The sequence below is a fragment of the Melanotaenia boesemani genome, chromosome 10 (genome assembly GCF_017639745.1).
Source record: "Melanotaenia boesemani isolate fMelBoe1 chromosome 10, fMelBoe1.pri, whole genome shotgun sequence".
NCBI classification, from domain to species: domain Eukaryota; kingdom Metazoa; phylum Chordata; class Actinopteri; order Atheriniformes; family Melanotaeniidae; genus Melanotaenia; species Melanotaenia boesemani.
The window spans coordinates 26,607,183-26,633,132 of NC_055691.1; the positions used below are offsets into that span (position 1 = coordinate 26,607,183).

Here is a 25,950-nt window from a genome sequence, read left to right on the forward strand (position 1 = left end):
CCAGTTGGGGTGAGAAGTGTGGAGTTATACTTTGTTAATTCTTCAGGCTGTTTGCTATAGAAAATCCATAGCTTAATACTGTGCATCTAGATGGAAACCAAGTAGTAGAGCCATTCTGGTTAAAACTCATTACCCACCACACTGGGACTGTTGACATTCTTCTTCTTCCCAGTCTCTAATTCATGTTTTGCATCTTTCTCTTGCTCTGCCAACCCAGCTGGGTCACATGACTCATTTAAAAAAGCAATATTGAGTCATTTTTTTAAAAGATCATTTTAAATATGTGTGATGTCAGTTCTTATAATGCAGGAGGGGCAGCTAAGCTTTCTAGACACAAAGCTGTTATGTGATCTACTGAGTAGCTGCAAACCGTAAAGCTGCTTTTTAAAATCTTGGGTTACATCTGTGCTGCATAAAACTAGTTTTAGAATAATCTGCCACTATTCTGTTATGACTGAACAGGTAAGTGATGCAATACTTGATTGTCAGTTTCTGTTCTTTGAAAATAAGATTAAGACCATTTACTATCTGTGGTCCTGATTATTATTTGTTGTAAGTACATAAGGGATTTAAGTCAAGCATGCTTCTTTGGCATACTTCAAACAATCACATGGATTGTTGGCAGTCATAAACAACACATGCTGCACACTGCATTTGTCCCACAGGACAGTGCTTGGTATATTGCACTGCTCTACTTTTCTGTCCTGTGTATGGGTGACAGATAGTGGTGTTTTTTTTTTTGTTTTTTTACTGATGGACTAATCCTTATTCATTGCAACACTAATATGAAGAGCCAACTACTATGTGAAACTCAAGACAGACACGACCACGACTGCAGCCTCACAAACTACATTGTAAAGCTGCCACTGATACTATATTGATTTGTGAATAATCTTTTATATTGCGGTCAAAGTCTTATATAATTAGAAAGATGACAGATGGAGAAAAACGGAGGCTAGTTTGAAAGTGCTTTGTAAATCTTGTCAGTATTGCTATGCTAAGAGTGGGTGTTGAAGGTTGTTTGTCAAGGTTATTGCCTGATGAGTCACTGCGGGGAGGCAGTGAGAGAAAGTGAGAGGGGGCACAGCAGCTTGCCAGACAAACAATGCAATTTTATTTAAGCACGGTCACAAATTGTTCAGCGTGTAAGTGCCAAAGAAAGACAGATGGATGCCTAATTTCTTCTACAAAATCCATCACAGCATGGCATCAGAAACTTAATTCACAGAGAGCCAAACATTGGTGATAATTAAAGCTGGTTCATTTTGTCTTGCTATGTTTCCTTTTATACCCTCTTCAAACACAGCAGACAAAGTCATACTCTGTTATTATTTCTCTTATAACATGTACATTTTCTTATTTGAACAGTGAGAAGTGGTGGTAAGTAGTAGCTGTGCAGGTCTAATCCAGGTTTCCTTGCTATTCTGCCATCTTCTCCACTTCCTTCTACACAGTCTGTTGTGTTTAGATAGCAACCCACTCTGCAGGTTTTTTTCTCTCTCTGTGACCCTGTTCTCATATCCAGTAGTGGATTATTTCTCTCAATCAAGATGTTTTATGTAACCGTTAGCCCGAGAGGATTATAGGAAAACATTCCGCTTTTAGATTTTAGTCCAACATACCATGAAGATGTGGCCCTACTTTCTGTCACGATATATGTGAGTACATGTGTCTTCAGATATTACAGTCAAAAGTCAGAGATACTTATATGCGCCTGCATCCTCTGCATTTGTGGACATCATCATTTATAGTTGGTGTTTTTGATTGGCAGCCAAATGAAAATTTTATGTACTTGTCCTTGTGCTGTGATGCTACATCACCATAGCAACAGCCCAAGCTCTTTGCTACTAAATCACTTCATGTCTTTCTCTCACCTCTTAATGGTTATTAATAATTAGTAATTAGATTATTAATTAGTTATTATTTTTTATCATGAAAAAGCTATTATGCTTGTGTCATGATTTTGTTTATGCTTATTTATGTATTTATTCATTTATTTGTTGTTGTATGAGCATTCTTTTTTTTAATTCAAACTCAGCTTACCAGTAAAGACTAGAAAACGACAGCAAGTCGTGGTTCATTACAGAGAGCAATACAGCCTGCAGATGGAAATCTGCTTGTTCTGGTACAGTAATTAGTGCCTGAAGGTTGCAGCATAAGCACATTCAGCTAATCTAGCCCCAATGCTCCAGTGGGCTCACAATTTGGAGAGTAGGACCGAATCCCAGTGGGGCAGATGGATGACGTGATTTGAAAGAGGCTGAGTGGGGCCCTGATCATTTAAAAAGGCTGATTTCATGGTGTTAATGAGATCAGCATTTTGAGCTCAAGGCTGGTGATTTGCTGAAGATCCAGTTCTCTCATGGCTGCAAAGTTTGGAGGGCTTTTGCCTTGAAAGCCTTTTTTCAAGTGAATGGAACTTAATGCTGTAGATGTCTCAGAGGAGTTTCTTAACCTCCACACATTGATGACACTGACTTCGTTAAATCTCAGGGCTAAACCCCTGCCGTTACTAAATTTAAACCCATCACTTGTTTGGGCTGCATTTACAATGCTGTGATCAGTTGGGGGGTCAGTGTGTTTTTCAATGATAATGCATAAAAGTGAGTTAAAAAATTCAAGCTGCAAGCCTCACGATTAATGTTTGGCTTTTCTATAAGACACTTGCTTTATACTCCACAGAAATTATCATTCAACTTTATTATTATTCATCTATTCTTTGACTCCATTATTATTTTATTTTCATCATTACTTTTAGTTAAAATTAGTACAGAATCACATTTAAAGTAAAGAAAAATGAAAAAGTTAAAACGAAGAAGCACAACCTAAAGATTTTCATATCCTATCTTTTATTCATTCTTTTATTATTTTTATTCATTTATTACTATCTATCAACTGTGCTGCAGCTACAGATAGCTGATACTGGTGTGTGTGTGTATTTGAGTGTGCCATTTCTAAACCAATGAGCTAGATCCATGCATGTGTGTAGACTATCCCCCTCTGTCCTTTCTGTCTCCAGCAAAGCTTCATCTGTGGATTTTGTGTTTGTGACCTTGGGTCATGACACAGAGAATTTTTACATGAATCAAGTAACGTGTTCACATCACTATTTTTGTCTCTGTATTGGCATTGCATTAAATAATAACAAAGAATGCATGGTATTATGACCCCTCATTCATCCCAGCACTGGGATTAGGGTTTAGAAACATAATTATTAATAAAGAAAAGTTAAAAGGAAACAAAGACGATCATTGCAGGATTAAAACAGATTTAGTGGCTGTGTTTTGTCTGTTAGACTAAAACAATAATACTGTTTTCACTTTTAATAGTCAGTCCTGTTTGTTTAGATGAAACACAACCTGGTCCAAAGAGGATATTGGACTTTTTATACTTTATTATTGTCGGTAAACTCATTCATGATAACAATAGAATTACAATCTCAGAAGAAAACTTGAAAAAAATATTTTGCTATCAATGAATTAATCTTTTATTTTTAATGGTGAGAAAAATAAATTACCAGAATTATATAATCCATGCAATTTGGATATTTAAATGTTTAGTTCCTTGATTATTAGTATTAATAAACCACACCCTCTTGGGTAAAAGATGCAACAAAAATGTTCATTTCTTTGAAATTTTGTCTAATCTTTCATATCTTATAGAAAAAAATGCTGCAGTATCCTTTAAAGTCTAATGTGAAACAGCACAAATGCAGACGGTGAGTCATGCACTTGTTTGTTCACAGGTTGCAAATTTATAAAACCTCAGCCAAATGCGTCAGCAGAGCTTATTACAAGTTCTACCAGCCTTCATGCACATCTATCATTGTAAACCTTAATTTAGTCCATAAAAGTCAATTCAGAACAGCTTCTCATTGATAATGATGTCTTAATGAGGGAGCACAAGAAAAAACAAAAACTGAAAGAAAGAAAACGGCTAACAACAAAAGACATACACATCAAACAATACATTAATACATATGTTCACACACTACAGCTAATCACTATTTTCTTCACCTCCTTCCTGTCATTTTCGTAGTTTTGCCTGGATCACCCAAGAGCCATAAACTCTTGTATGCTGACAACTCTGTCCACACACTTCTCCATTGCAGTTTTACTTTGCTGACTAAGGATGATGCTCATTTTATGGGTTGTGATTCTCATTTTCATAATAGCTCATCCATCTCAAGCAAAAGAGCAGGAGCAGCACAGTATGTGAAAAAGATGGTGATAGTGATGACACACACTTCTTGCTTACTGGACCACCGTGCTCTGGTTGCTTTATTATAAGGTGATTGATGTTCTCTACCCTACACAACACCATACGTGTAATTTAAAACTAGGTGCTTCCTGCAGTTGTGCTGTGCATTTTGTGTTTTTTTTATTTATTTCTTATATATTACCAACATGTCTGAGCAGTGATATTATAAACAGATGGAAATTCTGGCTTCCATAGCTCACACTGCAGTTTTCTGTGGATGGCACATGCTAATTGTTTTTTTTTTTACCATCCACTGGGATGTGAACACAACACCAACACATCAGAAACTGACATTGTGGATGACTTAACAAATTGCTCTCATTTAATTAATAGAAGGGCATTTTTATCCAGCTGACAGTGTTGGAAACTTTTTTTCTAGCACTTCTTCAAATCTCAGACGTTCATATTCATTTCAGTGAGCTCCACTGGGGAGGCTGCCCACTGCCTGCACACTGGATGACATCATTTGTCCTATAGCTGCATGACCGAGCGCAAGTTGGAAAGACGGGGAAAAAGTGCTTACAGCTAAATGTGCACCCTCCAACGCCACCCCATTCCCAGTTGCACCAGACCACATGCCACCCTGTGCAGCCAAGCCATGCCATTCTGGCTTCCCCCTGGGCAAACAAAGACCCCTTTCAGACCATTCCCTACTGTGATCATGCAGAGCAGAAGCAATCTGTTCCTCTTGGCTGCTCACTGTGAAGTGACCCAGCCTTTTCCTCACTCAACCAGCCTTCCTGGTTGTGCTTTTTGATTTTCTGCATAGACCTGTCCATCTTGTAAAGGGCATCAAGTCATATATTAAGCACTGATTTAACTTCTCTGTGGTAATGCATCAATATGCAGTGTGGGCTTTGATTTGAGAGGAAGTAGCTCATGAGCTGTGACCTTTAAAGTAAGCTATAAGTCTGTGATTATGCTAGCTTGTAAGTACGCTTGAAAAAAAAAGGACAAATATTATCTCCTTATTTTAAAAGATACATGAAGTAATTTTTGTGCTTTAAAAATGCAAAGACGGTGGTATTTAAAACATTTATCACATACAGTAAATTATCCACATCCTATGATCTGTTAGAATAAAGTAACAAAGTAGCTGAAGGTATTTTGCAGGTAATGGGTGACTGTCCTCAGCTTACTTTATCAGGATGCTTCAGGGCCAGAGTGCTTTTTGCAAGACTAACAAGGTTCAAAGTAGGCAGACTGGACCAGCATACACCTGCACTCCCATCAGCCCAGAGGTGAGATTTCCCATTTCTAGTGTGCCAGTCAACAGGCTCCCATTTCTTTCTTCCTGCAGCATCATTCCACTGGCCTCAATCAGTCCAACAAGAATGGGAAGGGGAATTAGAATAAGGCTATTAGAATATCATGAGGATGTTCACATCACTGAATTAACCTCATTTTAACTGTTGCTGTTTCCCTTTAAGAGAATTCAGTCCTCTTGCATGGACAGGTGATGTAATTACAATTTTATTTTAAGATCATTTCCAAATCATAACGTGAAAAAAAACAATATCTGATTTATTTTTGCCATTTGTCAGAGTAAATAAATTAGTAACAGCAAGACTCTATGTTCCTCTCAGACCTCAGAGAACTTTTCCTGAGAGAAATCAATATGTCAGAATGGAACATTCTCATTTAATTATATAAATTTGGATATCTCTCCTGTTCATTGACTATAAGATATCTGCTAAAGTTTTATTTAGCAGTAACTGCATCATCTTAGATGGAGTTGGTTAGAAATAGAAAGGGCTCTTTTTAGTCACACTGACAGCCTACTTACAGTTGAATGTTACAGTTCTTGTATTATGAGGCATTTATTCCCATTTCATGTCTGAATATCCTGCAATCTTAATCAGAATCTGAACAGTTTCACGCTGAGGAGAGAATTACACTACATTACATTCAAATAAATTTTGACTTGCTTTTGTATGACTGCACCTGCTTCATCATGATGAACAGTGCTTTATTTCAATGGTGATTTATGTTTGGTTGTAATCATTGTTTTTTGTTTGTTTTTTTCCCTGATATTCTTGCTTGCTGTCATTGTGTACTGAATTTTAAAATCATCAGTTCTGTGTGAAAGAAATCTTTTTCTATTAGATTGAATTATTTTATTTTCTGATGTTATTCAGAGTTGCTTCTTACTCGTTTTTCCATTTCAAGTCTGTGGACTCAAATCAATACATTACGTAAGCTGTGTGGGAGGCTGCTGAGAATGAATTTGACTCTGTTACTTAGAGGACTGAGGGCTATCTTTACATTGTGCATGTCCTGCAAGAAGTTGCCTACCTTCATTCAAAGGGAGCATAGCCATGAGTAAGAGGCTTGTAAGAAGCACTGCTCATGGTTACCACTGTTGCTATGAGACCATAAAAATGTCTTTGAAGCAGCGCACTGTTTTGATAAAACTTGAAATATTTTTAACACCTAATGCTTTTGCTAATATGTGCCAAAATTATGCTAAGCCCATGAACAGTGTGATTATTTCCATTAAAAGCAATGAGAATAAGGAGCTTTAAAAGCGCAGGCTCTGCTCAGTTAAATGTTTAACTTTCAACTGATCAGCAGCATTTTCACTAAACATGAAGAACATGGAGAGAAACAGTCATTTTTGTTCAGTATTAGTACAAGTCATATTTAAAAATATATATTTTTTTAAATAACTGTGTTTACCACAAGCTAAATGACACATTATTTATGTGACAGCTTTATGAATACACACCAATATTGCTGGACAACATACACCATATTAGCATTGGAGGATTTTTAACCTTTAGTCTTTTTGGGCCTTAGATAATCATCACTTTGTCTCTCCTGAGGGGAACAAGTTAAGCTGCATGGAACTGGAACTGAAAGGCAGCCAAAAGAGTTCTCACGGCTGCCTTTTGAAAAGCTATTTTTGCTCCCCTTATGGAGATTCATCCTAAGAGGCTTAATTTATATTAGCTGAATATCAGATTGCTCTCAAAATACCAGCTTTTAATTAAGCCTGCCGACCAATTACGTTACTCTTCTTAATTTTCCTTGTGGTTAACCTGAGACAAGGTCAGCTGGAGAGGCTGGGACTCATCAACCTCTCTATGTAGTTTGAAATAGAACAAGTTGAAGCAGTGCCACTAAATGTCTGTCAAGCTCTCTCTACATTTGCACATTAATACTATCTGTCATAGCTGTCTAGCTCTTGTGCCTGTTCTGAAAGGCTTGGTGAAACATGACAGAAAAAAACCCACCCTGCATCTGCTACATGCAGAGCACCAAGGCTGCCTTGTTCAAAGCAAATTGCTTAAGTGAATGTGTATTAAAAACTTTTTTAGTGTTGTACCACTTACTTTAATTATTTGGGATAAGTCTTCTGCTCACTTCACAAAGTATACTTTAAAAACCTGACATTTATTCTAAAAGGAAATGTGTAATCAAGTGACGAAAAGGAAGTGTTGCTTCACTGTTTTATTGTTGTAGTTGGTTGAAAAAAAAAGCTGCAAGATAAACTGAATTTTAAATCATCAAAGAATCCACAAAACAATTAAAGTAATTAGTAAAACAGAAATGCCTAATCATTTAAGGTTAACTTAAGTTTTATTTCTTTATATCATTAGTTTTAACTGTGTTTTCAGTCAAACTAAGCAACTAGATGACATTGTCATGGGCACCTGGTGCCTAATAATTTCAGAAAATATGTGGAAATGTGGCATTTTTATTTCAAATGATGTAGCTGGAGTCCTTGAATGGCTTTCTTCATACAGTTGTACAGATCCACAGGATGTCTTCATACTTGAAGTTTGACATGATCTCTTTTGAAGTACTGTAATGATGGAAGCTTAGCACCGAAGCCTTACATGCACTCCCAGTGCTTCTTACCACATACTGTAGTTACTGAGTATTTTCTCACATGCTGTTCAGTGAATCTCATTAAAACACTAATCAAAGGGGAGGAAATTTTTTTCAGCAACATTTCAGAGGATTTCAGAGGAGAATACTCCCTGAAGCTTCATAAGTGACACCACAGTAAATCTCTGAAATAAGCTGTCACTCTAAATCCCCAACCAACAACTCAACAGTATTTTGAGCTTGTCCTGCCTCTCTGTTTGGTTGGTAAGTACAGAGCAGTGGGTTGCAGACAGCAGCAGCCTTTTCCTTCATGCAGTGGATAAACCCTTCATGGCTGTCATGCTAAATAATCAAGGGAAAGAATGAGAGTCTGAAAGAAACAATTCTACTTAAGATTAAATCTCTGAGACAATAAAAATAAGAAGTTGTTAGAGTGCAATCAATGCTGGTTTCTGAGCAAAATGATTTAAACCACTATTTTTCTAAATTATGCTTTTTCATAGATTTATGGTTGTTAAAGAGGCACTACTGAACTTTGGCAGATTTCCTAGTGAGGCATGACCATCAGGGGCTAATTTGGCATCTTGCATCCTAACTGTACTGTGAGCTCTCTCCAGCCAGTAACAGTCAATCCTATGTTGACTCTTGAACCTTTCCCCAATACTCCAAATCCACCACAAAAACTTTTATGGAACATTTACAAAAACACCAATAATTAAATGTTTGAAGCTTAACTCCTCATTTAAGGTCCTAAATATTGATTAATCTTTTTTCTGTGCTTTTCTCTTCCAGTAAATTGAGCCAATCATCACTCCAAACATATGGAGTGAAGATTGCAAACATTTAATCTACCCATAATGTTGCAGAATTGTACAAAAAATGTGTTTTTAGAACTGTAAAAAGAGATTGCATCTCTCTTGAGTTACCATTAGAGCTTTAACACACTGGGACAATGATGGGCCTTCACACCCCTGTGCACAAGCAGTGAGTCTCCAGGGCCAAACAGCTCTTTCCGTTTTTATGGCTGGATTCACTACAAGAAAGTGATCTTTCCTGGGGCTCTAGAGACAATGAAAAGGGTGAAATGGTACCATGAGGGAATGCTCTTCTCAACATAAGGCACTTAAAACAGCTAAAGGGTGATCCTTCTAAGAAAAGTAGCATCTGTAATTTAGTTAGTCTGAGAAAGATCCAACCTGGGTCGGTTGGGTATATCCATACTTATTTATGAGCTGTTATTTGGGATCCACTTTTGCTTTTGACTTAGGTTATTTTGAAGCTCAAAATTTCTCCTCCAGTGTAACATACCAATATATTTTTTCCAAAGTTGTGTCTTGCAACTTAAAATATTGCAATTCAGTTCAATTCAATTCAAACAACTTTATTAATCCCTGATGGGCAATTTAGTTTGGCAGTCTAAGGGTAAAAACAATAACTTAACCACAACAGCATTCAGAGATCCGGGACAAGTCAGTCCATGAGATCAGGTCACAGGAACAGATTGTAGGTCATCAGTAATATAAAGAACATTAAGAAAGACTGTAGCCTTTATAGATATGAAGTAATAAATAGATAATTACCACATAACTAATAAAGAAATATTAACAGTGAACAGAATCTGAAAATCATCAAATACTATCCACATTGTTTAAAAGCCTAATGGGAGAAGGCATAAAAGATTCGGTAGCATCTGTCTGTTCTCTTTGTTTGGGTAAGATAACTTCATATTAAAGGGCATTAAAGTGGCAAAAAGCTAAATTATTTCACCGCAAGGTTTGGTGTTGTCTGCTGCATGTAGACCAAAACAAAGTGTGTCATAAGCCACACCTCCCTCTGATATGGTGTCATTTACTTGCAATACTTTATAAAATAATGGACTATCCTTGTGCTTTGTTGGAGAACCTGTCTGAAGAAGCTTTTACATTAGAGACTTTTGCATTAACCATTAAAAAAAAAAGATGCATTGCCTTATTGATAAATAACCAGAAGTGGTTAAAAGCTCTTAGTGATAGGAAGGGAAAGAGTTCCTTATATGCACTCACCCAGACTGGTGTCTTTGTTTGTCGATACACGGTAGATACAGACAACTAAAAAGCAGTGATCAAAGCTGATTTTTACAGGAATAATCACCTCATTAGAGAGGAGCTGTCCTGAAATTTTCCCTATCAGAATGTCGCCCTATTTGTACTCTCACACCTGCAATGAACACAACATAGCATGGCCTTATTTCAACTACAACCTCTTTTCCAGCTATTTATTAAACATCCCAGAAGGGGTGACTCCTCACTCACCATCTCTCTGGTTAGCAGTGGTTTGAAGATCCTAGACAAGTTTACTCTTTGAGACAAGGTTGCCTTGGATTAGATTAAAGGAATGTGACAATGGAGGTGTGAATTTGGAGAGCTACAATCTATTATTGGTGCCCTGAGGTATGTTTCTCCCTGTGGACTAACTGACTCTAAAATGCAAATATATTCTTCATGTCTCCTATTTCGTTCTTTCTTCCTCCTTATTTTATTTACTTTATAAATAAATTATTTGGGCATAAGATTTATAAGATCTATGTAGCTGCAAAATCTGACTAAATCTACACATTTGAAGGCAATGGGGCCACTCTGGACTGATTATTCCTCTTGTGACTTCAGATTCAATCAGCCCACTTTGCAAAAATAGGAGAGGCGGCTGGGAAATATCTCTTCCCACTGACAATAGAAAAAGGGCAAGAATTCAGAGGGGAAATTGAAGTTTGACGGTAAAAAGATATCTCGTCTTTGTGAATTTTCTTCTTTCACAGAGGCCCTTTGTTTTCCTGCCCTCTATTTTGTGCAGTCCTGCTTCTCATTTAATATATGTCAGTAGCAATTTATAAAAAAAGACAATGCTTTAACTATCTGTTTTCATGGTGTTTGTAGATTCATACAGTAGCAACAATAGGACAGATTTTCAAGAAACCTTTGAGTGTGGCAGACTAGATTAAAACAGACAGGCTTGTCTAAAATGAAAAGAGTCTGATACATAAAGGTGGTCAGAGGTCAGAAGAAATGAGAGGAAACAGGGTGTGTACCCTCTAAAAAAGAAAATTCACATCATCAACACTGTATCACTGATAGTAATGACAAAAATTAAATTCATGTTAGTGGAACAATTAACCCTGGTGAGTGTCCATGCATATTTTTAGAGACAGTTTACTTGAAAGAAGTGGTAAAGACTGTCTGGGAGGCTCTTGCTGCTGAATTGGATTGGGGTTAGTTTTGGCCACAGAATAATGATGGAGCTCAATGAACCAACTGCTTCACTGTTTAGTAAAAGCCCAGAAATGATACAAACTGTAGATGTTATAGACAGAGAGGGGTTATGTGTAGTAGACCATCTTGTACTGCCATAAAGAGTACACTTTTACGGTGAAAACTTTAGTCTAATGCTTTAAAACATTAATATTAGCTTGTAGGCACTAAACAGTTTCAGTCTCTACAAAACCCATGGAACAGTGCCTCTGGCTGTTATACTGATAAACAGCAGACATTAGTGTATGTGTGAACAAATCTTCAACTCAAATGAGTGTGTCTGCTATAATGCGACATGCCTCTAGTCTAAACCTAGATGTTGTGATGATAATGCTCCATGCTTTAAGACTGCCCAGCTCTTATTTCATTTAGAGGCTAAACCTGCATAAGAATACATTTCAGGTCTGATGCGCTGATATTATTTAAATTAGCTACACTAAGTTATGCTCGACTTCCTTTCACTACAAAAGGGAAGAGTGAACTTGCATATCAGTACCAGAACTGTGCAAAATGCCAAAAACATAAGCATTTTTATATTGTAATCCCAAGCATGAAACCGATTGTACTGCTCTTTTTGTTTTAGGGGTATTTGTCACACTTTTTAGTAAACTCCAAGATCACAAATAATTTGGATGTAGATAATAAAAAAAATAATTAAATAGTTTTCAAAAAAAAAAAAAAAATACATTCCAATATGATCCATATTTTGTTGCTGATTATTTAAAACTTGCACTATACAGTGGTCTGGATGGGCTGTGAAATGTGACAGAAAAGCTTTTACCGCCAAGTTGGCAATAAAATCCATCACAGGTGGGCTGAGTGACTCAGAAATCCTCATTGAGAAACATGTTCATTTCCTCACGCCTTCAGTAAGAATGATTTAGGCACATATGTCACAAAAAAACACACCATTTAATGTGCGTCTGCAGTCACTTTTCTGGTCATGGTAGATCTGACTGAAAACCATACAGCATGCACTTACAAATAGTTTTTAATGGTTGTTTCATAGTAATCAGGAATACTGATACAAATGCTTTGTAATGTAGAGTGAAGACTTTGTTCTACAAAAAGCTGCCACTCCTCTCTGGTAATTTCAATCATTATGGATTTTACTGGATCAAGTCTTAAAGTATATGCTGAAAACCAGATTTAGCCATTTAAAATTAGTTACATGACCCAGTTCATAAGGCAACTGTCATCGCACTTTACATGAATATGTATCCAACAGTTCTGTTTGTAGAGCCACTTTAAGTCAGTTAAGAAGAGAAAACTACCTTAACAGTAAAAACCCTCCAGCAGAGCCACACTCAGGATGGGTTGCCATCTGCTTTGACGGGTTGGTTTCCGGGAACTATATTTTTGAAAGAAACATTCAGGTCACTTAAATTCTAAAATTTTAGGACTGTTCATTTTGACAATTTGATATTGATTTGACCCAAGATGATGTTAAATCACATTCTCAACTGCTTGCACTGTCTGTTTAGAGGTAGCTAAATATTAGCACACCAAAAGTGATGTACATAGTAGACACGCATATTTCATTTTCTAATATTCATTAATTTACCTTTAGATGTTTGGTTCAGATGGATCACTGAAACAAGCCTCAAGCTTGCACTATACCTGTGCTCCTTACAGTGTTTTTTTCTCTGCTTGTGTGTTGCATCAAGCTTGAAAGGTGAAAACATGTGCTGTAAATGTTGCATCAGGTTGTAATAGGCTAACTTGGAACATCACAGAATTTTGCCGAATGCCATAAAAAGCCCTGCAAGCTACACAGGATGGAACAGGAATTTACATGCAGACAACAATATAACAACAATATAAACATTACGACATAAAGATGGATGTCCCAGGACTGATCAAAACCATTTTGCAGTGAAATGTTAGATATAATTTCTACCTTTTTCAGGTTTTTATGTATTTTTCAACTGTTTATGAACTGTACATATCCAAGAAATTCCTGGTATGTGTCGTAAATAAAATATACAAATTCAAATTAAACCTGTTTGCATTGCATGTTATCATGTTTACATGCACATTAGCAGCTTCACAGTTGATGGTTTCTGTCATCATGTTTAAAGTAGGGGATATAGGGCTTTGGCATTTAAGCTGTCTGGTCTGGTAGCTTCATCTGTGTATTAAAAACTGCTGGCATGCCACTGCTGAAGTATCCAGTCATACTGGATCAATTATCAGTTACATCAATTATGATTTTTTTTCTGATTATTTACATCTTTTGTTACCCTGAATATAATCTTTTTATCTCATGTGCCAACTTATTTCACTAGTTCATACAATACAATATGATACGATACAATACAATACGATGCTATACGATATAATACAATAGATATGATATGATACGATACAATATAATATGGTACGATACAATATGAAACGATACGATATTATACATTATGATACGATATGTTACAATACTTTATTGTCATTATACAAGAATATACAACAAAATTAGAGTGCACTGTCAAGATACAGACTCATGCCTAATAGTATAAATCAAACTGATGCCCTGCTTTAAAAGCAATAATTCACATCCTTGTGTCCTGAGCTCTTTTGTTTTACTTATTCTCGTCATTCCACTCATTTCTGGGACAAATCTTTTTTTTTTCCACATTGTATTTTTATGGCCCCATTTCCTTATACTTGTGAGACTGTAAGACAAACTGCTTCCCATTGCTTTTCCAGACTTCCATTCATTTTGGAAACTATATGTCTGTTTACTCTTGTATGTCTTTAAAGGTCAGATCTCTTGCTTTATGGTTTACTGCTCCTCGAGGCATCTCTCTTGACAGTCTGATGGTGGTGTCAATGTTGTCCTGTTCCTTTAGCTACAGGATTTGATGACTTAAGATAATCAGAGTAAAACCCATTAATTACTCTTGAGATATTTTGTCACTATCCATTACATGATTGATGTCTGCCTGGGTTGCCCAGGGCTGAATATTATAAGCTAATAACCCTCTTTAGGAGCTGCTGATGAGCTGTTATAATGACAGCAATAGTCCAACTATTTGCTGATAAATTTGTTCCACAGCTAAGAGATGAGTTATTTTGTTCAAGCTTTTCTATAAAGGATTTATTTTTCACTTTTTTAATTTTGCTTTCATTGCTTAAATGTGATATACACGAGTACAAAATAACAGACTCTATTGTTCTTCTCTATAATGGAGAAAATAAATTTGAATCGGTATTTGTGACTTGATAGAAACATACTTAATTTTATTTTATAGAGAGCTTCATGTTGACTGGAGGTTGTTGTGTATTCCCCTTTGTGGGCTCCTTGCCTCAACAGAAGCAGCAGGGTTCAAGACTTAAACCTCTGCAGCTTTATCCAGAAACTGAATCTGACCAACATATCAACCAGGGCAATCACTCAGCCTCCTGGGACAGAAGAAAGGAATGGGCTTATGAAAACAAGAAATCACCTCAGGGCTTAATGTACCCTAAGCTTTACCCTGTACATGCACACACACACCCACACACACACACACACACACAGTCGATGGCATCGTGTTTCTGTTCCTCTCACTATAAAGTGATACAATCTTTTATTAATGGTCTGTGCTCCTGCGTTGACATGGAGACCACTTTAATGATTAATTTGAATGGAAAGTGCCCATTGTACATTCAGAACGTCAGAAAACCACTGTGCTTTCTCACTCAGAGCCACATCAGAAAGATGTTTTTAGATCCCTAGAATATTTCAGAAATATCATCAGATGAAGCTCAGCATGACACTAAATTCATTCATATGTGAAGAAAAACATTTTTCATTATTTTCAGGTAGTTTCTTTATTTTAAACACATCACAAGACATAAAGTAATTGATAAATACATTTGCTTTAACTGGTTTCATTTGTTTGAGAGGCCAAAATGTTCATATGGACAAATCTATACAATCAACAATTCAATAATCCTCATGAAAAAAAAAAAAAAAGCTTTGGGGCAGCATTTAGCTCAACTGGTTGGGCAGTCACCCCATGGCCAGAGGCTACAGCTGCTTGTCGCTGCAGGCCCAGGTTTAAATCCTGGCCTGGGGCTCTTTGCTATCATTCCCTGCTCTCTCTGCCCCCTTTCCTGTCAAGTTATTGTCAATTAAAAGCCACAAGCCACTCTGCCCTTTCTGAAATGAACAAAAACACTTGTGGAAAACTCTGCAGTTTTATTAGGGTTATTTTGGCATCATAAAATCTGCTCATCTGATGAACTTCATGTTTTTTGTGTTCATTAGACACTGTGACTAAAACTGATATGTGATGTGTTTAGGGGACATCTTAAAATTAAACGCAGAAAAAATAACATCTCGTACACTTCTTGTTAAAGTCTGAGACCAGGAATCCCACTAACTGAGACAAAACCTCACTTTCTCAACATAAAAATAAAAACATTTTATGTTTTTTTTCTTGATACATCAAGCCTTCAATTGTTAGTAGCTGTTGGACAATGTAGGGTTCAACATATACAACACAGTAGGACTGGGAGACGTAAACACAGGTCACTAAATGGTGTTAAAACAATTTCTGTTGTAGGTCAAAACCAATGTCTGCTGAGGCTAGTGTAGTGTTATTATTAGAAACCAATTCAGGCAAGGAAGTGGTTCATTAGAATTAATTAGAAATTTCAGGACATCCTTTCTCTACTGCAATTACTTCAACCTTGTAATTAGAGAGAATAGCAGGGAATAATGCAACTGTGTTGGGGGAGCATCAGGGAGTAAGAAAGGGAGGAGGAGAAGGAGGAGGATGGGGGGTTAGGTTGATGCGCGTGCTGCTGAATACTAACAAACTCGCTCTTTCTGTGCAACAAAAGAACAGATGTCCTTTCTGACTCCTCTGCAGCAAAACTGCTTGTAATGCACTTAGCTTTATTGCTATCTGTGTGTTCTTACATCTGTTTTAAATTCAATGATAAAACCAAAAGAATGAACCTTTTTCTTTTTTTTTTGTTTTGCTGTCTTTGTGCATGAATTGTATTTTAGTGTAGAAAACCTAATTATCATAGATATAAATATTTTTCGAGTCGGCAGAATTGGTAAATTGATTAAAAGGTACATGCTGCCAAAGAAACTTTTATTCCTACAGAAGCTTTAGTAAAATTATATATATTGTATTCCCAACCTTGCTTCCGGTTTTCTTTTAAAGATTAGGAAGTCAGGATTACTGTAATTTTCATGATTTTTTTTTTTTTTGTTGTGTGTGTCTAAATATCCGGTTTGTATGTAAAACAGTGAAGAAATCTTAAAAGAGTCTGTGCATGTTTGTCTCCTTTGCTCCTCCATTTTTCAAAGCTCTGTTAGTTAGCAGGCCTGTCAGCTTGGTTTATAATGTTACAGTGAAGAAATAATCTTGAAGTGACAGTGTTGTGCACCCTTGAAGCCCCTTGGCCTTGCTACAGAAAGATCAGCTACCTCCAGTCGCAGAGCTCCAGTCATCATTTGGCCACATGAAGTCAGGATGGTTAGACGACAAGCCCAGCATTGACAGGCCTTTGTCCTAATGAAGTGCCTGTTATCTGCAGGCTAAGTAATGACGTGGAGGAGAGTGCTGTCAGGAACACTATTTGCCATCACAGCAAACTATCTGGGTGTTTTGTTAAATTTGAATACCTTAATGTGAAGATGTATTTCTGCAATACAAAAGAGATAATTCCTTTGTCAGAGTAAGTCTCACATTTTGTCCTTTATCTTGGGTCAAATGTCACGATTCCCTTTATTTATATGTGTATAAGTGATTATTTGATGCTCTGCAGATCAGTGTAAGTAAATGGTTTGGCCCTTAATGGAAACTTCTTCCTTCTTCAAATTAAGATAAATAATTATCATAAATCAATGGATGTTTGTTGTTTGACAGGGAAAATCAATGTAATACCAATGCAAAGAAAAATAAACACAAGGTAATCATCTAGCATGTGTGTCTGTGCAGGATGCCTGACTGGCTCTGTGAAAGCTGCAAAACAACATAATTTACCATCCTGCTTGTTTTGACTACAAATTGATGGGACATGTTGGCTCGTTGCATGTTGTCCTTTCAGAGATTTTACTAGAAACTGTGGCTTCTGCAGTTGACAAAGATCCAAAAACAGCAAGCTGAAAAACATTAAAAACTTTATAAAGCAGAGAGATTACATAGTTCACGTAGTAATTTAACACACTACTCATATATTTGATGAATGTTGATGAGCTCAGCTTCCCTGTAAAAGACCATTAAGCACCAGTGCAGAGAATAACTACAAAGATGTTTCAGTCAAATGCTCATTAAGTATGTAAATCCATATAGGTGGTTGTCAATTTAACTGGTTGAGCCATTAAATCACCCCAGTGAGACGTAAATGGGATGTGGCATGTGGCCTGATATTTCCTAGCATAGCAGGAGCCATTAAGCAGTGACAACACTGGAGTGGCCCTAGAGGAATAAAGTTAGCTGTCCTCTTCTACTGATTAATCACCTGGCTCACAGCTTTATCATATTAATAAGACTCGTGCTGCTTTAATGCCAAACACACAGATTCTGAAATGTTGAAGACAGCACAATTTTACCTGTTTAATTAATTTAACGTTGTTAGTGGCATGAGTGTTCCTATTTTTGTCTTCTCACATATTTCATTAGTTTTAACACTGAAACTTTTTCTCTATTGTCATCATTTTGCACAGTGGCACCTCTTCAGTGTTTAGCTGATGTGCACAGCTGTTATAGCCACTCCTGATGTGCATATGAACATATTACCCTTCTATTAAATGTATAAGGGACTTAAAATAGAAAAACAAAAAGGGAAAAGTATCAGACATCTACTGAACTGGACACATCACTATATGCATGAGTGTTTCAGTCTTTTTCTGTGAGAATCAGAGCTCAGCCCCTGCTAGACAGTTTTAATCCACCCTCTCTAAGCTCCTCTTGTAGCTGTGTGGCAGGGTTTATTCCAGACACTTCAAATGACTCTGGCTGTGTATTAATATTAGATAAATCTGAGATATCTTTGGTGGGTTTAGAAAAAACAAAAAACAAAAACTGGAGTACATTCTGTGAAAAAGGCATTTATTTCTGATTTATTTCTTACCACCTTTTTCTTTGTTGAAACTTGAGCCACATGTAAATGATATAATGGTAATTTATTTATTTATTTTTCTGCTGTTGACGTGTTTGCTGAATTTGAATTTTCTTCCTTTTTGCTGCAGCGGGATGCAAAGGGACAGTATCTGTTTGACGTCATCTGCCACCACCTGAACTTACTAGAGAAAGACTATTTTGGCATCAGATATGTGGATCCAGACAAGCAACGGGTAAGCATTTATGTGTGTTAACACGGCACGGGAGCTTTGTGTGTATGCTCATGTTTATTTTATTTACTCCCTTTTTAATAACATATTTTTGTTATGGGGTTTTTAACAGGCTCATGCTGAAGAAAAGAAACTCAAACAGCATTTTGCATTTTAACCTTGGCTTTTTTTTTTACATAAAAGTGTTTTTACACCAGTATCAAGTCTGGCAGTAATAAAATTCATGACTCATTCTGTGCACAGGGATGTTCGCTAATTTTGTGTCCAATGAAACTCTTTCTAGTCACTGTATCATGACTAAATTCAAATAAGAGAACTAGCAGAACTGATGTTGAAGGGTGAAAGCAACACTCAGAAGCTGTGGAGTTGACCAGCCAGAACAAAGAGTCTTTATTTTGTGAATGAGGCAGCTTTCTGAACTTTTGTTTTTACATTAAACAAGTTGTCACTGGTTGTATCATGGATACTGGAAGTCAAAAGTTGGATTTTACACCTGGAGACTGCAGGTTTGTGTCCTTTGTTTCTTCCCCCTACCCCCCAATATTATATTTTAGTTACTTTTATTCTACAAAAGTACTTGTTAAGGTTTAGAAAAGCATCGTTTGGACATAGATTGAGATGGATGACCTTCACCTCATGTTTTTCCATCCACAATATGTTTCTTGCCTGGTTTCTTGGTTAACAGCTTGATGAGTTCTACCTCATGTAAACAAGTAGCACTGAAATCCTCTGTAGAGATGTCCTGCATGTTTAGTATATGATCGCTAAAGGTCACCTAGGAGAAGAATGGATGATATGCACCTTCTGGCTTAGTAGTAGCTACATTTTTGCAATTGGCTCTAAAAAAAAAAAGCCTGGTAGATGCTAAACTTCACGCAGTTGGTGCTTTTATTTCAGTGGATCCAGTCTTTCAGTTGAAATTTTCATCTTCAATACAGCCAAAAAAAGTAGAAACTGTTAACATGAACTATGAATGATTCATTCATCACTAAATACATTCACACACATCTGAGTCAATTTGCATCTGTGAAGCAATCACAGGCTGTCCTTTAAAAACTGAAAGTATGTGATTTAGTCAAAGACTGAGAGTGAGATTGTGGTCCAGAGTGAAAAGTTGTGTTCCTCCAGCTCTTCTACTGTGAGCCATGTATTTGTTCTGCTTGATTCATGAAGTATTAACACGTTCACAGATCATGTTGTAGTTGTGCAGATGAGAGCCAACTCCTGCTGATGCAGCATTTCTTATGCTGTCACTCAGGACTATTTTGGTGGTTGTTGTTGTGGGTGGGTTGGGTTGGCAAAAACAAAACCTGTGAGAAAGCCGTACAATGAATATGGTTCCTTCTGAGAGACTGAAGAATATCCTTCTGGTTGTAGACACAAACAAATTGTGACTGTCTCCATGGGGTTGCAGCTCAGCCAAAAAAAACTGCTCTAACAGTGTCTGGAGACATCCCTGCCAGGTGGATCCTAGTTGTTTAACTTTATGTGCATGATGTTTTTGATGACTGCATTAAAGAGGCCCTGCAGAGCATTTATGCTCTGCATAGCTTTAACGCATCAGACTGCCGTGTGCTGCCATAACAACCAATATCAACCAGTTTCCCCTGAAAACTGTCAGTAGTAACAGCTCAACATCATGGCAGCTGAGAGTGAAAATATCAGCTCGACGATATGTGTGAATTTACAACTGTGAAAGTTTGTAAAACTGAAGTTTTGCATTTGCTTTTCTTTCTAATGCAGCACTGGTTGGAGGTTACAAAATCGATTGCAAAGCAAATGAAATGTAAGTGCCTTTATTGAATGTTGTAAAAATGTGTGATTATATATTTTATCCTCAACATGAGGCACCCGGTGATTTTGATTAGTGCCATGATATATATTTCAGTCCCTACAATGCCCAGTAAAGCTGATTTATGGGAAAGAAAATTTCATTAGACAATCACTGAAGAATCAATAACTCTGCCCAAGTACCATTATGAGGTACTTGTATATTTTACACTTAATAAATAAATAAAGCAATACTTATGGCTGAAAAGTCTCTATATTTAATTTGCCTTCTATAAAATACTAGAAAAATTCTGTAAAAAGACTAAAAAACTTTAAAACAAAACAGAATGCAATTGGTAGTTTCGGGAAGAATGAGGAATTAGTGGAATTTGAATTGTAGCTTCTTTATTTGAATAAACCCACTATACTTAAATAACAGACAGAGAGCTGATCAAGACATCCATGCATATTGTTTGATGTGTAAGCATGAAAATGACAGTATTCCTGTCTGCTTTTGTTTCTGTTTCTTGTAGCTCAACCTCCGTTCACCATGTGTCTGAGAGTCAAGTTCTACCCTCCTGATCCTGCAGCTCTCAAGGAGGAAATCACTCGGTAATGCCTATGTTAGCATTCACCTCAGATGAGCAAACAGAGGCTCTGGGCTTTTGTTTTCTCTCCACAGCTACAACTTTTGTGATTCACTTTTAAAACAAGAAAAAGAAAATTATTTTCATAGAAAGACTGCCATCTTTTGTCAGATCAAGTAGCTGTACTCCATCACCTTCCACTTCAACACAAATCATAATGCAAAACTTTTGGAGAGAGAATAAAGCATCTCTTTATGAAACATTATTTATGGTCATTTCATAATTAAAATGCTTACACAGAACACTGTTTAAAGAGGCAAACAGGAATATAAAAGCTTTTCCGGGTAGCTCCCTAAGAAAATGGCTTGAACACTAAAAGAAACATAACGCTCGGGTTTTGTGTGTAAATTGCCCCCCCCCACCCCAACACACACACACACACACACCTATCCCCATTATATCTCCTTTAAAATGAGATCCTGCCCCAATAATGCAATACTTGCACAAACTCTGTTGCAGAAATTGGTAAAAGTCACAAGCAGACAATTCCTCCTGATGATGTTGAGTGCAGCCAGCTGCTGGATGTGTGTTCAGAGTACTCATGCTTTCATTACTGACTGTAGGCAGAGGAGTCCACTCCGTCTCTGAGGTGTAATGAGATGCAATGTGCACCGCATGTAGAGAGTACATAATGAATGGAGTGGATATAGGAGATGGGGGCAAGGGCGCTGATTGAAAGTGTGAAGGGAAAGAGGGAGTGGGAGGAAGGAGGACAGAGTGATACATGATTATGACAGTAGAGAGGTCAGAGCACAGAGGGTGGGGGTAAAAACCAGTCGCACACAGGATCCATCCAGTTTCTGCTCACACACATATATATATATATATATATATGTATTCTCAATTTACTGTGATATACAGTAGTTTACAGTAGTTTTACTTATCATTGTAAATAAAAGAGTTTTTATAATTAGGAACTACTATACTATACTATGAGCATTAAATATCTAAGCTTGTATAGTATATGTGCCATATCATGATAACATTGGCAGTTACTAGTCCAAAATGACTACATATTTTATTTCTCACAGTTAGAAATGGATCTGTTGAACCTCCTGCTGTGTGACAACATGCAAACGCTGCATTTTAATGAATTTCTCCATAAAGGAAACATCCCTAGCTTTTGTAGAAGTTGTAGGAGGCAGGCCTGCCTGACCGAATGGCTTATTTCCTGAAAACATATGTTCTCTAATTTCAATTAATTAAGAGTTATCTAAAAATGATAATGATAATAAAGCATGTAATGAAAATAGTAATTACAATTCTCACAATTTTTGGTTGAAAATGTCTTGTTAGGATTTCATGGTTTAGAAGTGACCAAGTGAGTCTGAAATTAGGCTGGAGGCTTTAAGAAAAGCATCAGGAGCAGTTTTTCCCTCGGGGCCCTCCAATCCTCCTCTGCCCAAAACAAAAGCCGCATTTCAACTAATTCAAAAGGAAATATTTAAACCACCCATTGGGAAGGTGAACACAACATGCAGCTTTTGAGGATTGTCATATTGCTGCTCTTGCTCTGTCTTAAGCTGTCATTTTATTCCGTAGGCGGATTCATCAAGAAATTTGCTCCTTTAAGAAGTCTTTAAAAGATACTTTCCGAATTCCTGTTAGTGTCTGACATGATTTCTGTCCTCTGTAGATATCTTGTCTTCCTACAAATCAAAAGAGACCTCTACCATGGTCGTCTCCTGTGTAAAACCTCAGATGCGGCCATGCTGGCTGCCTACATCCTTCAAGGTAATTGAAAGTGACAGGTGGAAATGACTTGTCCCACTCTCTGCCGCTCACTGTCTTTAACTTCTCTGTTGTTATGCTTGTAGTTCACCATGCTGATGAAAACCGCCACCTCAGCAGACCAATTTACAGTTGTGTTTATTTTCTCTTAACTTTTGAGACATTTAAGTAGATTTTTACATTCAGTTTGTGTGATTTTTAGCACTCACACATCATTAAAGATTATTCTGTTCTGTATAATTAACTTTATGGCTTGTACACTGTTAAATAAACAAGACGTGTTATGTTGTTTATGTTGTGTCTTACCATCCTCTCACCCCACACACAACCAGAAAAACAAACAGACTCATGACTTAAGCTAGCACAGCAAGCTTCCCAGAGAGCACAGTGTTTTAGGGGGGGCGAGTACTTTGAAGGAAGAGATGATAAATTAAAGATGGGCTGCCCAGTCAGCTTCTCCTTGCAGAGACAAATCAGCATCAGGGTCATCTGAGGGAGTGCAATGTGGCATGAAGGACCACGGATAATTCTGTCCCCCTCCAATCTGTGAATTTTTTTATTTATTTTTTTTTACATTTACCTTTTTTTGTTTTCTCCTGTAGCTGAGATCGGTGATTACGACCCTGGAAAACATCCTGAAGGTTACAGCTCTAAATTCCAGTTCTTCCCAAAACAATCAGAGAAGCTGGAACGCCGGATTGCAGACATACACAAGACAGAGATGATGTAAGAGAAGAGACAGAGCTGCACCTGTACTCTCAGTCCCTGTTTCTTTCACACACTTGCAGACCAGATTACTCCTTATAGTTTCACTGTTGACTGTAGTAATAAGGCACATTTAGTCTATGGTCAAATATTTCAGCAGAGAACAAAGACAGACCCTCTTTTCTCCACTCTCCAGTCAGTCAGTTGGGGTTGCACAGTTATTATGATGGATATAACTTCAAAAGAGCAGCATTGTGTAGACACACAGAGAATCATGCCACTTTTACTGAGGAGTTACACTAGAAAATGCATTTAATTTATGCACTGATCAGTGCTCATTTATACTGAAATATTTGATCATTTCTTCTATATGAAAGCCAATAGATTTCTTGTGTTAGTAAAGATGTAGTTACTGTTGGTCTGAATGTATAGGAGTCAAGAGAAAAACAATATATTCTGTTACATATATTTCTGTTAAATGACTAAGGCACAATAGAGATGGAAAAACATCAACCAGGTGTAATTTGGATGCTATGGGAGCAGAATGACAAACAGCATTACACTCTGCTGCCCACTAGTGGTTTCTTCTTTTCTCACCACCAAGTAGGGACAGTTAATACTAATATAATTACCAGAGGGGGTTAAAATAAATAAATAAATAAATAAATCAACCCACATTTTATTTGCTTCATTTAACTGAGTATTATCGCTGTTTCCTCCAGCCTTCCTATATTCATTGAATGTAATTCAATTGATCTGCCTTTATAAGACATTATATCTTTGGTTTTTAATGCTCATAGTGGACTGACACAGGCATTTGCTCTTCCTCAGTGGACAGACACCTGAGACATCAGAGCGAAATTTTCTGCAGAAAGCCCAGATGCTAGAGACATATGGTGTTGATCCTCATCCATGCAAGGTAAGATGGTGTTTTTCAATTACTGCTGTACTATTTTTAGACAGTAAACATTTCAACATGTCTCCCACAGGAAACACAGTACATTTTGAAACATATTTATGAGTTATTTGTATCCAAATAGGGTTGTTTATCTTGAAATGTGCATTTCAGGATGTGTCTGGGAACCCTGCTTTTCTTGCCTTCACGCCATTTGGTTTCGTGGTGCTTCAAGGAAACAAGAGAGTTCATTTCCTCAAATGGTAAGCCAGTAGGTGACCTTTTTCTCATGTGGGTCAAGCACAATACTCAATTATGCAAACACACCTCAGTTTGATGTAATTTGCCATACCTGTGCTATATGAATAGCAGTCTACATGAAACAGCATGTGCAATGCTGCTGGTTGAACAGCCACAGTCCATCTGCCTCCACCTGTATCAAGATTTGGGGACTCGTATATGCACAGATGGCTAATTACACTGGTAATGTGGCTAATACAAGTAATATAATTACCTGTATTGCATATCGTCTCATTTAAAATCAAGGAAATGCTACATTCATTAAATGAAATTTGGTATGACATGATGCATTTCTATTCAACATGTTTGTTTTTAATCCAGACGTTCACTGTCGCCAGTATAACACCACACATGTTATGCAATGTGTTTACTGTATTTATAATGGCTTTGTTTGTTTTCCATCAGCTGCACAAAGGTTCCCCTCATTGTGCATTCCCCATCTGCAGGGAATATTATCACTAATATGTTTTGTCAGCTAAACATGAAGCACTGTGACTGTTTATGTGATCTCAAAGTGGTTTTCATGAATATTTAAAGAGGCTGTGGCTTTCTGTTTCTGCTTCGCTGTAACCATAGCTGCGTTTTCTCCTGCACAGGAATGAGGTGACCAAACTCAAGTTCGAAGGCAAGACTTTTCACATATATGCAAATCAGAAGGAGGTGAGAGCCTGAATTGGTGGATGTAGGGTAAAGACTTGCTCTGATGACCCTGTTTACAGAGTGCAGCTTTCTGTCTCAGTTTATTATATTGTCCTGCACGCCCTCTCATTTCCAACGTGCAGGACAAAAAGATCATCTTGACATACTTTGCACCCACTCCGGAGGCATGCAAACATCTTTGGAAGTGTGGAGTGGAAAATCAAGCTTTTTACAAGTGAGTCTCCAAATCTTCTTTCACCAGATTCTTTTCTTACCGTGACATCATGCTGTTTAACCACATCCCCATCACAGAGCAGTGTCGTCATGGTGCCTTGGTGCCCTTAAAAAGCCCTTCCCTTCAGGTTGTTTATCAGCAGGAAAAGAGGTGTGAGCCGCTGCTGACCTTTAGTGAATGACTGCACATGGCACGAGACTGCAAGCACTTCTGCGCTCCTTCTGAGATATGGCTCCCCTGCCTCAGCTATGAATAATAGCTTAGGTCTCCTCTGCTCTGTTCTGCTCAGGGAAGATGATTAAAAACACAGACCATGAACTCAGTGACTGAATGTGATGCAGCAATGAAGACTC

At 37.3% G+C, this 25,950-nt stretch overlaps 1 protein-coding gene across 5 annotated transcripts in view; it reads left to right on the forward strand.

Moving 5' to 3' along the window:
- LOC121647635 (FERM domain-containing protein 5) overlaps positions 1-25,950 on the forward strand; it is a 49,115-nt gene that overhangs the window by 14,865 nt on the left and 8,300 nt on the right. For 4 of the 5 annotated variants that reach the window (XM_041997241.1, XM_041997237.1, XM_041997240.1 and 1 more), the window contains 9 exons: positions 18,574-18,678; positions 20,419-20,461; positions 20,979-21,057; positions 22,729-22,826; positions 23,426-23,549; positions 24,360-24,447; positions 24,598-24,686; positions 25,320-25,383; positions 25,506-25,597. In XM_041997241.1, the coding sequence (XP_041853175.1) occupies positions 18,574-18,678; positions 20,419-20,461; positions 20,979-21,057; positions 22,729-22,826; positions 23,426-23,549; positions 24,360-24,447; positions 24,598-24,686; positions 25,320-25,383; positions 25,506-25,597 (782 nt within the window). The remainder of the gene's footprint in view (positions 1-18,573; positions 18,679-20,418; positions 20,462-20,978; positions 21,058-22,728; positions 22,827-23,425; positions 23,550-24,359; positions 24,448-24,597; positions 24,687-25,319; positions 25,384-25,505; positions 25,598-25,950) is intronic. The other variant, XM_041997238.1, reaches the window with a different exon arrangement.